Source organism: Aedes aegypti, chromosome 1 (genome assembly GCF_002204515.2).
Source record: "Aedes aegypti strain LVP_AGWG chromosome 1, AaegL5.0 Primary Assembly, whole genome shotgun sequence".
Taxonomy (NCBI): Eukaryota; Metazoa; Arthropoda; class Insecta; order Diptera; family Culicidae; genus Aedes; species Aedes aegypti.
In genome coordinates, this window is record NC_035107.1 from 57,115,075 (window position 1) to 57,129,719 (window position 14,645).

Genomic DNA, 14,645 nt, shown 5'->3' on the forward strand with positions numbered 1-14,645 from the left:
ATTTATGCTATATCTTAAAGCCACATCAGTGTTGTCTGTTGACAACGACGACAAAGGATATTTTTTAAGGAGGCCACTTTCATAGCATTTTGCCAATAACGATGCATTCTCTTGAATTCTCTTGGAAAGCCTAAAAATACTGCTGTTTGCATTTGAGATGCAAATCTTTACTAAACGTACTCCAAATGCGGTAACACAAAACAATCGAAGGACACTTAGCAACGATTATACAAATCACCGCCGCGCTAGCAAGAAAAATCTTTCTCTGACACCGCATTTCTTGTGAAAAATCTTACCGCATTTGGTGTTCCCGCAGTTGATATTTGCATTTCAAACGCACACAGCAATATGTAAACGAAATTAGTTATCAAAACGTTTATATTTATATTGAATGAAAGATTCCGAAAAGGCTTCTGACTACGTTTCACATGTTGTGAACATTTTTGACATTTCGATCAACAAAGTAGAATTACTGCCTACTTAGATTTAACTATGAACTAATCTACGATGACGTCACGCTGCTTCTTCCACCGGGAAGAAAACCTTTTACTGCGGGCCGTGTTTACAAAAAATGAACGATTTTGTTGTGCATTCATCCACTTCATGTTCATCCGGTGAACATAGGCCAGGGGAAGTGGTTCACCTAGAGTGAATTTCTGTAAGAGAAAAAGTAGATTTTGTATGAGATTTGACAGAAAAATGAATGACAAGTTCATCCACTTCTCCTGGCCTATTCGTTGTCCGGATGTTGATCCGGATGTCATTTTATGTATACACGGCCCCCATTTAGAGCGGAAAAGAAAAAGAAAATCGACAATAAAAGAAGAAGAAGTCCATAAGATCTGCAAGCAAGAAATGTCAACATCATCAGTAAAAAAGGTTAATACTCCCATCAATTACTACCCACAGCGAAGTTTTGTCCAACGATGCTACCAGGAACTGTACTTTAAATAAACTGGGTCGCCAGACAGTTCAGCTGAAATCAGCTGTGAAGATGTTGCGTCCGCGTCCAATTACCAAAAACAATTCTTTGTTGTTCTTCCGTCGTTCTTTTCCGAAAAAAGAAATCGGTTCACCTTTTGCATGGACATCGAACCTCAAAATTTCCGCAAATTCGCAATGTATTTACGACCGATGCGCGCAATCAACAACAAGCATCGTCAGCTCCGCACTGTTACATCACATGTCTCGTTCTCCGTCTCTCTGGTTTGGACTTTTCGTCAAGTGGTGTCCAACGGCATCATCGATATTTTTGGACGGAAGCGACGAAATGATTCACGACGACCGATCTGTTTGCCGTGACTCCTTAATGAGAACACGGGGCGGAACATTCAAGCTTTCGCTTCGTCTCACCTTTCGCGGGAGACGAACAAAGATGGAGGAATGTCAAATGATAACGCGCGTCACCACACCAGCAACCAGACAGACAAACGGGCTACCAATCTAAAGTGTGCGCGCACTAAATTTAACGAATCACCCCCTCGTGCGATCTGGTGAGGGACCCCACAAAGAAATAAATTATCCCGTCGACCAAAGAGCCAAAATATCAGAACAGAGCAGGCGATGCAAAACAGAACGAAGAATGCAGTTCACTTTCCGATTCGCCAAAGGGTGTTTTCCCACGAGCACAGCAGAGCACGCTTGGATCCACCTTTCGGATGGCTGTGTGGAGACTTTCCGACCGCGGCTCTCGGTCGAAGAGAAAATTTCTCGCGAAAAGCGGAAGTTTTCTCCCCCAAAACCAAGGAAAATCCTCCCGCAGAAGGTTCGGAACCTGTTTGGGAAATTCTCTGAGCTCGCTTGGATCAGTCCGCGAGTATCCGTCGTCCGAGTCGGTTCCCCCGCAGTCAGTGCAGAACAAGTGCTGTCCCCGGTGGTAGCCACGGCAACGCAACGCTTGCGAAGAAGAAGGCAATCAAGGGAGACAGTCGAGGCAACAACGGTGAATTTGAGAAGTGAATTACTTACCGCAGCGGCAGGTGACAGGTGTGTGTGAGCGCGAGCGAAAGCGCGGACGTCATCTAGAAGGGTGGTGGAGTGAGGCGGTGTGTGTTTGTGTGTGCGCGCGCGGCTTTCGTTGGAAAAAAAGAAGGAACGATTTCGCGCGCGGCTCGGCGGTGTAGTGTTGTTCTATTTTCGATCTTGCGGGCAAAAATTGAAAAGAACGATCGACCGACCGACTGACGGTTCACGTACGTAGATAAGCCGCCGTCGCCGCCGCCGTTGCCTGCCACTACGGCCGCAGTAAACGGGGCAGGGAATTGTCCGCGGCGGGGAAATATTTTAAATAATTTTCACTTTCGTGTGCCCTCCTGAGGTGTTTTTGTTGCTTGCACTCGCTCGAGCATCACACAAACGGTAGGCACGCAGCGGCTACTTAGATCCGTGTGTCGCCCAACACGTAGTTGACTGCGATTTGGAATGTAACAAATGCGGGAACGCACACCCGAAGTGATCTAAGGAGGCGTTGAATCAGAAGTGCGGATGCTTTGAGTTTCCGCGGTTATTTCGAGTGCAATAGTGAGGGCGGATGATGATGACAAAGAAGAGTGCGAAAAAGAGTTTTTAATTGTGTTATGATGTTTCTCAGTGAAAGAAGAAGTTTAGATGTTTCAAGTGTAATCAATCGAATGGCGTAGAAACGCCCACAGGAAAAAGTTAAGAAGTTCAATAATTCGTACCAGTGCTGCAGTGAATGTAGAGAATCGAAAATCACATTAAAGTTTATCTAACGCACGTTATGGTCCGCCTTTTTATTAGTGTTGCAAGTTGAATAAAGCGAATCGACCATGCCTTTGTATTCGGAGCTGTATTACAACTACATCGGCAATACGCCGGTCATTCCGACTCCGCTTTCATCGTCTATACTGCCGTCCAGTAACTACACGGCTCCCAGCTATGTTGGCGTATCGCGGGGCTTTCAGAGCCCCATCATCGTGGGCCGAACACCGTCCTTTACACGGGGCTACGTGCCCAAGCTCACCCCGATTACTGAGACTCCGCTCACTTCAGCCAGGGTAACGGCCTTGACGCGGGTCAACTCGTCCAAATACCATCCTCACACTTCACCGACCTATCAGAAGCCACGACGTGTCATCAACACTGCAGATATCGACGTCTCAGCCAGTCGCTATGTGCGAGATCACACCCCCAAACGCTTCCTTCCATCATCCCCAACCTCCTCCATCTCCTCTCCCGAGCCCAACCACTCTCACACTTCCCCTACACCAACCCCCACCCCTTCAACAACCGCGTCCATCAGCGCCCGCGAGCAAGAGCTCATGGAACGCGTCGAACAGCGCCGGCAGCGGTCCACCATCAACCGTAACCGGGCCGTCGTCCGGCTGAACACAATCCGTGCACGGAGCAAGTCTCGCGGCAGTCGAGGTAGCTCCGAGCGCAAGACCCCTCATCACTCACCAGAACCGGAACCGTCCTTCGAAGAAGACATGCTGCTCTACAAGGATCCCCAACCCAAGACCACCTCCTGGAGGGATCAATTCCGCGATGAACTCTCGCTACGCCCCAAGAAATCCGAACCCATCAAAAGCCCTGGAGAACTTCTGCTGGAAAAGCATCTGATCCGCGAGGGCGAAGAAAATCCCATTCTTCTGGAACAGATAATCGTCAACTCCCCGGTCATGATGCGTCGCGGCACAATCCGACGCAAGAGCGCTGTCAAAATCCCAAGCTTCCACGAAATCTGCGAAGACATCAACTCGGACAAACTGGACGACGATCTGAACGCCGGTGAACTCCGCCGTCGAGCCTCCCAGATCATCGAAGACGAAATCGCCCAATTCCAACAAGAGCTCCAGGAATCCAACGGCCTCCTTGGCGACGACCTGGAAGACCGCATCAAAGAAGCCCTCGAGCAGCAAATAGTCGAATCCGTTGTCGAAGTTCCAGAGAAAAAGAAACAGAAGAAGTTCAAGCGAACACGAACCAAACCGCTCCCGAAAATTGACGTCGATAACAACGTAGTGTACGATCAGGTAGATGCCTCGGGTAACCCTCTAAAGATCACCATGGACTCCCCAGTCATCGAGACTTCTGCTCCTCCAAAACTACTAGCCGAAGTGGAATCCATCGAAGAATGCACAGTGTTCAAGCTGCCTAAGAAAAAGAAGCACCCCGAAGACCTGGAGGTCTCCCCTCCTCCAAAGACCACCAAAAAGGTTACCGCCAAAACGATCGAGTTGGAAACCGATTCCCCCGCTCAGAAGATCGAAGTCCTCATCATAGATCTACCGGAGGCGAAGGTTGCATCGCTGGAAGAACCGACATGTAAACTCGAACAACCGAAGCCTTTGGCGGAGAAGAAACCGGAACCGCCGGAGAAAAAGGTACTCAGCAGTTTGGCCGAGCGGAAGAAGATGCTGGAGCTACAGAAGAGAATGGACCAGCTAGCGAAGCTTACCGAACGGAAGCTCCCCACTGAGACGATTCCGTCGGTCGCTACCATCGCGAAGATGGACGATACGAAGACTGAGACCAAGCAGGAGCCTGCTGCGGCGAAGAGCCAACCTAAGGAGGAGATGAAACCAATGGAAAAGACTGAGCCGAAGAAGACGTTGGACGCAAAGAAAGGCGAGAAAGACATAGAAGTAGGTAAGAACGAGATTCCGGATTTGAATCAGAAAGCGATCTCCATTAGCTCCAAGCAAGCACCAGATTCTCCGAAGCTTCCATTGAAAAAGTTAACCCAAGAGACGCGCGAACTCAGTCCGGTTCCGAAGCTTGCGGTGAAGAAGAAGGATTCCAATTTGGAAGCGACAAATGGTGTAAAAATCCTGAAACCTTCTGAAAAGATCACTGAAGATACGACCAAACCTCAGCTGGAAGCTTCTAAGAAAGCTTCAGCTGAGAGTGTATCGAACGTCATCGATTCCCCGAAAGATGCGTCGTCACCAAAGCTTCCCCTGAAGAAACTGACCCAAGAAAAGCGCGAGCAAAGTCCGGTTCCGAAAAAGAAAATGGACGTCGGTAAAGTAGAATCTACGGTTGAGATCAACAAAATACACGTCGGTAAAGTGGATTCCGCGAATGAGATCAAGAAAATTGACGCTGGTAAAGTGGATTCTACGAATAAGGTCAAGGGCGTAAAAACGGTTGATAAGATTAATCTTGATTCACCCAAACCGAAACAGGAAGAAGCGCAGAAGTTGGCGTCAGTGCAAGATAAAGACGTTTCATTACCAAAACCGTTTGTTGATTCTATCGCACAACCGCTGAAGAAGCCAGCTCAAGTATCATCAGACATCGGTAAGACTTCAAATACGGAAACGAAGCCTAAAAAGACCAGCAAAACAGTGCCTGACATCGACGCAAAACAGAAGACCATTGAATCAACGAAATCAACACAAGCAGACGCCAATCTTCCTTCCGATCCAGCCAAAGACCCTCCAAAACCCAAACAACTCCAAGACTCACCGAAGCTTCCGCTCAAGAAACCAATTACCGAAACGCCTGAAGTCAGTCCGACCCCCAAACCATCCGACGTATTCAAAGTCCCGGAAGTCTGTCCAGCATCCCCCCTCAAGAAGCCCATCCCGAAGCAACTGCCCCCGGTTCCAGACCTCCCGAGTGACCTCACGCCACCACCAACACCTACCAAGCCACTCAAGAAGACGCCAGCCATTGCTCAAGACCCGCCCCGGCCAGAATCCCCCAAACCAAAGCTTCCCCAAGCCAAAGCCTCACACTCGGCTGCCGAAGCTGTACCGAAGTCCTCTGCTCCGGAACAGCTTCCCAAGGTGGCGGCGGCACCCCCAGTCGAAACCCCCAAACCGAAACCCCTCCTCAAACCAATCGCCGTGCGCAAGAAGACCGCCACTCTGAATCTCCCGCTCTCGCCAGAACAACAGGAAGAGGACTTCTGGAGCAACATTGGAACACGGGAAACGATTTCGTTCGCACGCCGCAAGCAGAACATCGAGCGGCGCAACCAGATGGTGCTGCTGAAGTTTGGCGAGCAGCCGGAAGAGGAGGAGGAGGAAGAGGACGAAGAGGAAGGCGAACGGCAGCCCGTGAAGACGACCTCGGCGAATGTGAGCACCAAGGTAATGACGTCACCGCCTGCGGCAGCTACGGAGATGCCACAATGGCCGAAGCCGACCGAAGAAGCGGTTGGTGTTGCGCGGAAGGCTTTCGAGGTGACACCGGTGAAGATGGCAAACGGGAAGCTGGTTGGGACCGGGAAGGTTCCGGAGCAAGAGGAGAAGAAGGCGGCTGCCAAGGGTGAGGATAAGCAGGGAGGGTTGGTGGAATCGAAGGAAGCTGTGGAGGGAAAATCTAATGGGCCGCTGAAGGCTCCAAACCAAGTAGATGAACCTAAAACAGGCTTGTTGGGTGTTAAGAAACCGCTTTTGATGGAGGTTAAGGAACCACAGGACGATAAGGCTCAATCAAAGAACAAGGTTGAAGAACCGCCTAAGGTTGGTTTGCTCGGTCTCAAGAAAACCATGCCAATGGAGCCTAAAGCAACAAAGGATCCGATGAAGGCAACGGAAGAGCTCTTGAAGACCGGTTTAGCCAGTCTCAAAAAGACGTTAGAGGTTGCATCAACGGATGCTCCGAAAGAACCGTTGCAAACTAAGGAATCGAAAGAAGAGCCAAAAGCAGGATTCCTCGGGCTCAAGAAGATTCAAGAAGCGAAAGAATGTACACAGGAAAAATCGAACACAAAACAAAACGTCGAAGAACCTACGGAAGCGATAATTGGTCTTAAAAAGACCGCAGCCACTGAAGCAAAGGAAACAGCTAGCGAGCAACAGGTTGAGCCAAAACTTAATCCTTCAGATCAAATTAAGGCTCCAGCAGTGGATTCCAATAAAACGTCAAAGGTGACCGATAGTCCAAAGGAATCACCAAAGAAAGGGTTCCTCGGTCTCAAGAAAAAGACGCCAGAGGCGGAAAAGCCGGTGGACAGCCCGAAGAAGCTCTTGTCTCCATCTCCACCGAATTCTCCCAAAAAGCTAATCAGCCAGAAACTCTCACCCAAAGAACTTGTCAAATCCGTAGCACCAACGATCGCTGCCGAGGCAGAGAAGAAACTGGCCCAGGTGCAGAAAACATCCAAAGACTCTTCGCCAACCGAAGCGCAAACGGCACCCAAAGAAGCCGTCGTCAAGCCGGAAGTCACCCCGAAGGGGCAACAACCCGAGCCGCAGGCGGCCATTGAACCTAAACCAACCGACGATGGTACCGCAACCGAACCGAAAAAGACAAAGATCGTGAAAAAAGTGATTAAGGTGGTGAAACCAAAAGCCCCAGCGCAACCGGATGCAGCCAAGGTCGAAGCCGAACAACGTCGTCTAGCGCAGGAAAATGCCGAGAAGATTAAAGTCAAAGTGAATCAGATTACGCTCAACATGGGAGCGAAGCTCGACGTGGAAGTGAAGGATTGTGCCAAGTGCCTGCAGGCGACGCTGATCGAAACTAGCGAAAAGCTTCCTTCAACAAACAAACCGTCGAAGACGACGCCATCAGCAACCGAAGCGGATCCCAAATCGGATCAGCTGAAGCTGACGAAAAATAAATTCGGCGCAGTATCTAATTTAAGTAGTCTATCAACGGTGACTCCTAAGAGTGATCAATCAGTTACCAAGCAGGTATCGGCGGGCGCGGATCAGCAATCGAAGCAATCGCCAGTGAAGAATCGGTGCTCTTCCAGCAGCAGTAGCGAAGAAGAGGAAGGAACCGCGTCGGAAACTTCGTTTTCAGGTATCGAGGACGACTGGTCATCGGAGGAAGAGGAAATGGCCAACGACAAAACGGAGAAGAAGAAGTTCGACCCGCAGAAGCGCGTCAAGCTGAGCTTCGAGCAGATGCGCAAATGTTACTCCAAGGAGGAGAAATGTCCGATCGTGTTGGTGGCACGTCCGAGGCCTCTGTGGAAGGTGAAGCGGCACGGACACAGGCACAACCGCCATGCGGATTTGACCAGCAGCAGCAGTGGCAGCGAGGACGAGTCCGGCTCTGCCACGGATCAGACCTCGTCGGAGACTGCGTCCACCGTGGACGCCTCGTCCGATCTGAACACCGACAGCAGCATCAACAGCAGCCGTGGACCCAACAACAAGAAGAAGCAAGTGAAATCCGGTAGCAAAACCAGTGATGTCGGTAGTGATATTTACGATAATCCGATGGTGATCCCGTTGCATTCGGAGCCCAAGGGCACCGCCTCCGTGCAGCGGGATGAAAATAACAACGACAGTGGCCAGCTTCCCAACGAGGAAGACGGCGAAAATGACAAAAACGCCGGAAATCACGAGATTCGCAGTACCAGCACCAGCAGCCACGATTCGGGCTTCTACGGCGGAGGAACGGCACCGATCAGCCCCAAGAAGGCCATGGGTAAGTGGTCACAATCATTCAAACGTTTCAAGGTGGACAAATCGATAATCTAGTTAGCCTCGAGGCGGGCTCCTTTGATCATCCACTTGTTTGTTACATCGCTTTTGTAGGTTCATCATCGAATGGGGTGCGATCGATTGATCGATAACAAACAAATAGGGTTGAGTCACCGAACCCAAGATCACGAGAGGACACAACTCATCCCTTACGCAACGTTGCGTAAGGTTTCTATCTCTGTAATCGTAAGCCCGGAAGTCTGCGGACTGTCGTCGGATTTGCTCGTCGATCGAGGAACAGATCTAATTAATTAGATGATCAGACTCGATCAGTTCGATCGCCTAAATTTAGCGACCAAACGACGTGCGGATGTACGGATGTTGTTTGTTTGGTCGGGTGTTCGAAACAACAAGCGCGGGTATGTGGGCGAAGATGATGATGGTTGCAAACGGTTTGTAGAGGAGGAGGAAAACGGAAACGTGCAAGAGGGCGAACTGTTTGTTTGGCAATCGGTGGTTGCCCGAAGTGAGGCGATCGGTAAATTGTCGGTAATTGTATTGTCTGTTTGTTGTGACTAGTATTATGGGCGTATCGCATGCATTCCAAACATTAGGAAGTTCAAGTACAACAGTAGTGTTGAGTTCGTTCGTGATTAGGTGAACGAAGGAGTATTGTTTTTTTTTTGTTTTCTTTCTACAATATCGAAGAAGTCCTCGTGTAGTAAAAATATTGAATGCACAAAACAACCGTGTAGTACATTTTTTCATCGATCCTCTCTTCCCTGAATAAAGATAACGATAAGTAAGATTCAACGCTTCCAAGTGTTCTGATGAGAAAATATTTGAATCAAACTTCCCTTAGTAGGTATTTATTTTTGCGTACATGACAGACGATCGATGAAAGAAAATTTGATCATGTTAATTACGCCCTTATGCACACGCTTGAAATGGTTAACTCAAGCATGTGCTAGAATTAGGGCCAATGTAGCATAATCGCTTTCTTTTCATCGGTCCTCTCTTCTGCGAATAAAGGTGACATTCGTCCTAATTCTAGCACATGTTTGAACTAAGGGTCTGTTCAAATATTACGTAACGCTAAATTTTCCAAATGAAGCCCCTCTACGTGGGGGAGGTAACAGCCTTTGTATAGAAAATTCGATTATTTGTGGTATGAACCGTAACATTATGAAAGACCCCTCCCTTTTCCCGTTGCGTTCCTTGAAGGATCCCTTTACACTTCCAACGTCAATTTTGTACTCCAAAAATATCATATTCGCGATAGTTCATTGTTGTTTGAAATTTTTATACCGTTTTTCTAAACTTCTTAAACATTCTCTCTTCCATTGGTCATTTTATTTTAGATATACGGCACCCGTTCGATTTTCGCCATACTTTGGAAATGTACATGCAAAAAAATGGGTCATAGGTCTTAACATGTGACAGACCCGTGTTTGTGTTTGTTTACATCGGTGGAGAACCGGTGCATACACGGGACGGGACTGACATTGCTGCTTGCTGTTCCGTCCGCACTCGCAGATCGGCTATCACAACAGGCACTTCTTCGCGAATTTGTCCATCTTTCTCTTTAGGAACTTCTCGGGAACCTCCATCCCGCATGGACAAACACCGCACCGAACTGGTTTTCTGGCTCTAGAGTTTTCAATTCAAATTTCTCATCAAAGTAGTCTTTGAAACACTTTTAGAGCTTTGAAAAATGCGTAATTTGGTGAGTGAAGAAACTCTCTATATCCTTCCGTTTGGCAGTTATTGTTGTTTTACTCTCAAAAACATGCCTACTTTGATTGAGAATATCTCTGATTGGGGCAAACATAAAACATATCTTTTGACGGCATTCGAAAGATAAAATGAAATTGTATATTATATCAAAAAAAAAATGTGTTATTTTTGTAACTCTAATAAAATGCCCTGGAACTAAAATAGTTATCATCAATATTTTTGCAGTTTTAAATCGGTCAATTTAAGAGATACAAAAAAACTTTTTTTGGCAAAGTTGCTTGAAATTGAATGGTCTACAACTTTGCTGAAGCGTGTAAAATATAAAGATGTGCAGAAATATTGTACCAAAATTTAAACGAGTTCAAAAATTACAGAGCGTTAGACTTTAAACCTATTTTTCTCAAAATATGAAAAATGTCACTTGGTCCACTCTGACTTAACGCCGACCAAATAAGAAAGTTAGTTACATAATTTCCATGAAAATGTGGTCCACCCTAATTTTCAATAACACCAAACAAAGGGCCTTACTAATACAAACAACTTTGAAGAAGACCGTTTTTGTCTAATGTTTCATTCTAAAGCTCAAAATGCATCTTTCCGCGTAAAACTGATTTCTGGACCATAGTGCATTGTTTTCAGATTTCCCAAAGGAGGGAAAGAGAGCGATTTTCTGATGCCGTCACCATGCAATGGGCGATAAACATAACACTCTAAACCTGAGACGAGACTCGCGAAGTCGGTCTTCTTTTTCTACGGTTGCTAAGATTTTCTTCTTCGATTCTGTGTTTACACAAATTTGTGAGCAAGATGTTCAAGCTTTTACATGAACTAAATGGCAAAGATGAATTGCGATTGTATCGTTCCAAGTTCAGAAAACCTTTTAAAGTTAAATTTCATATCCGCAAACGCAGTAAACATTGCAGTAACAAATGTTTAGCTTGTTTCGATTTAGTTTCGTCAGTGCAAATTATATGAAATATTTCGTTGAATTAAGTTTTCTAGAAATTATTCCAATACTTTCCACATATTCGCCCACAAAATCAACTGGCTGCATCTGACGTTTCGTGACAGCGAAATCTGGGCTGCATATGACGTTGCTTTTTTTCCTCTTCGCGAGTCTCGTCTCAGCTCTAAACTAGTGTTACCCAATATTTAATTATGTTTACCCACGCGATAAAAAGTTACACCCAAAACAAAAAAAGGGTCGCATTTTTTTTCGAGTCCAATCTTAGTCCAAATTTGATCCTTGACTTGGTCATATTTGACGTCCATTTAGTCGATAAAAAAGTTTTTATTGATTATATTATTAACACTGGGATTGTTCCTATAGATATATCTAACATTTTGGAACGGACACGTAATACAAAATATATCCAGAGCTTGAGTTTAAATCAAGAGTTGTGACAAAATCACAGAAGTAGTTTACGCAACTGATTTCAGTTGCTGAATGACTATTACCACACTACATAATTCAGCGCAGGGAAGTAGGGCGTTTCATGACAGATTGGCGAGATAAAAACAGCCTATAACGATAAGAAATTGCAAAAAAATGTTTTTGAAATTATACCAACGAAAAACATTTAAAAATTAGGTAAACGTGTATTTCTGGCCTAAACTTAGGCGTTTGGTACTAAAATAGGAACAGGGTTTCAGGACCCTATCGGTGCAACCGTATTTGAGCAATGAATACATGCTCATGTTTCTAATATCACTCTGCCCGTACAATGATCATGATGACTTCAAAACACATAATTTAGTAATTTTCTTCTGTAACTTCTTGAACATAAATAAATCAATCTGCATTATTTGGTTTAGAGGAGCTGCTTAATACCATATCAAAACTAAACGCAAAATGGCGGCCGACGTATTTTTTATGGAGATTGGGTTCTTCGAAGGAGTAACAGGAGAACATTGTTCGCAATCGATACAGATTCTAAAAATACAATAAATTCATGATCGTAGCCTTAGGGGGCAGGAGAGGGTCGTTGGCCGCCCCCCCTCCCCTCTCCCTGGTAGACAGAAGAAAAAAAATCAAAATCAACAGGTTTACTACGAAATGAAACATATTGTTTAAATTTTTAAACATTTGTTTAAGCATTTAGATATAAATTTGCGTCATAACTCGTCAAGAAATTTGATAAGCAAAAGCTTCACATATTTGCTAGAAATTCCTTCTCGGATCCCTTTACCCTTTACATACTTTCAATTTTTTCACGAGAATTCTTCACTAACCAACCAAGGTTTATTCCAACAATCGTTTCTAGGAAATTCTGAGATCTCGCCAATCAGTACTCAGCAATTTATCACGATTTTCTGTAGAAGCTAGCAGAACTTTATCAATGGGTTCTTCAGAGAATTTCTATGAAATCTCTCAAAAAAGAAAAACAGAAATTAATACAAAGAATTCATCTATGAAATCCTGCAAGAACTTCCTTGAAAGTATGAGGGACTGCTTCATAAATCGTTTACTTTAGCAAAGATCATAATGAGAATTTAGTACAGATTCTCTAAATCATCAACTTCATATATTTTAAGAAATTTCTTTATGCATTCATACTCGAACTCGGTTGGGAATTATTTAAGAAAAAAGCCGTAAAATCCTTCCAAGATTCCTAAGAAATCAGCTTTGTTTAAAATTTCTCTGGAATTTCTTGATGAAATGTAACCTGCGACTAATCTAAAAATTTATTCGAAGTATCTCTGAGAACTCCTCCAAAAACTGTTTTAGAGATTCTTAAAAAAAATCCACAAATTGTCCTTCTGTAATTTAGACAAATTTAACACCAGACCAGGAATATTCCTAAGAACATCTTCAAGAATTGCCATAGACAGGGATTCCCCAAGAAATACAGGAATACTTATAGTAATTTACCTCAGGTATTTTATAGATATTATGATAGAAATTTCTCCTGGAATGCTTTTTGGGTTTCTTCCAAAAAAGTTTGCAGAACATTTTTAGTTAGGAATTTCCCATTTTTATTTTTCTACCTTGTTTTTTTTCAAGCTAAATGCTTGAAAAAGCTTGCTAAGGGCAAATATTCAATAATAATACAGCCATTCCATGAAAAACCGATCCAATAGGTCGCCGAATTCCTTGAAGATTTGCTATTTTGTTCCTTATCCGAAATAAGGATACACGTGTTATTGTTTTTTTTTTTAATTAGGGTGACCAGAAAAATCGCGATTTTGCCAATTTTTTATTTTTAGAAAAATTAAATCTTTTGAACCGCTTGACTGATTTCCAATTTTCTTAGACGAAATGAAAGCTAAAAATATTGAATTTTCAAGAAAAATATAAAATTTCACTTAAATCGTTTTTTTTTTTGTGTTTTGAAGGCCTCGGTACAAAAGCGACTAATGTTGTTGTCATTTTTCTTGAAAGTTCGATGTAAGTTTTTTAGTTTTTGATATATATATATATTTTTAATAAAATTCATTTTTTATCGGCACACACTGTAGGTCTCAGCGCATTAGATTTTTATAAAAAAAAATCATAACTTTTGAACAGCTTAACCGATTTTCAATCTCCAAATTACATGAAAAAATATAAAAAAATCCAGAAAAAACTTAAGTTTTTTATATATTTTTATGTAAATTTTTTTTCAGAGTTTTATATTTTTCTTAAAATTTGAAATCCTAAGCTTTCATTCCATAGAAAAAGATTGGAAATCGGTTAAGCTGTTCAAAAGTTATGATTTTTTTTTAAATAAAAATCTAATGCGCTGAGACCTACAGTGCGTGTGGGCCGATAAAAAATGACTGATTTTTATTTTCAAAAAAAAAATAATATCTCAAAAACTAAAAAACATACATCGCTGAAAATTTGACAGTAAACGTAAAATTTTATGAGCTTTCAAGAAAAAATAGAACAGCAATAGTCCCTTTTGTCCCGAGGCTTTCAAAACTAAAAAAAAAACGAAAACTTTGCTTATTTTTTTTTTCATGTAAAAATCAATTTTTGTGAAAATTTTTAGCTTTCATTTCGTCTAAGCAAATTGAAAATCTGTCGAGCGGTTCAAAAGTTCTGATTATTAAAAAAAAAAATTAGCAAAGTCGCGATTTTTCTGGTTTTTTTATTTCGGAAATGGTCACCCTCATCGAAAAATCCAAAAACACGTGTATCCTTATTTCGGATAAGGAACAAAATAGCAAATTTCCAAGAATTAGGATTCAAGATTTAGGAAATTTCCAAGAATACCAAAAATTTGACAGTAGTTCTCCTAAGGATACACTAGGAAATGGTTCAGAGATTGAGCATGAGCATGATTGACCGCCCGCAGTTGCTGCTCCGTTGTTGCAAGAACAGCTGTTCTTACACAGATAACTAACAGACGCTACCCAGGATCAATAGCATCTTCAATGTGTAAGTACTGGTGCTCCCATAATTATAACAAGCAATAACGGTGCCGGCTGCGTCCGAATGCAAGTCAATTTGGGGATGGGAGGGAAATGTTGACGTGTTACTTGCTTTATAGAAGCCGAGGAGTCCTGCACAAAAGTGTTTTAAATTGCTTGTTGTTCGTCACGATAGAAAAATTAAGCACTTATTCTTGC

The 14,645-nt window shown here is 43.8% G+C and overlaps 1 protein-coding gene across 5 annotated transcripts in view; it reads left to right on the plus strand.

Moving 5' to 3' along the window:
• Nucleotides 1-1,793: 1,793 nt before the first annotated feature.
• LOC5571981 (titin) overlaps nt 1,794-14,645 on the plus strand; it is a 174,129-nt gene continuing 161,277 nt past the window's right edge. For 2 of the 5 annotated variants that reach the window (XM_021856005.1, XM_001660034.2), the window contains exons 1-2: nt 1,794-1,986; nt 2,591-8,358. In XM_021856005.1, the coding sequence (XP_021711697.1) occupies nt 2,790-8,358 (5,569 nt within the window). In that variant the 5' untranslated portion in view covers nt 1,794-1,986; nt 2,591-2,789. Of the gene's footprint in view, nt 1,987-2,311; nt 2,359-2,590; nt 8,359-14,645 lie in introns of those variants that run through there. The other 3 variants (XM_021856040.1, XM_021856010.1, XM_021856094.1) reach the window with 3 other exon arrangements.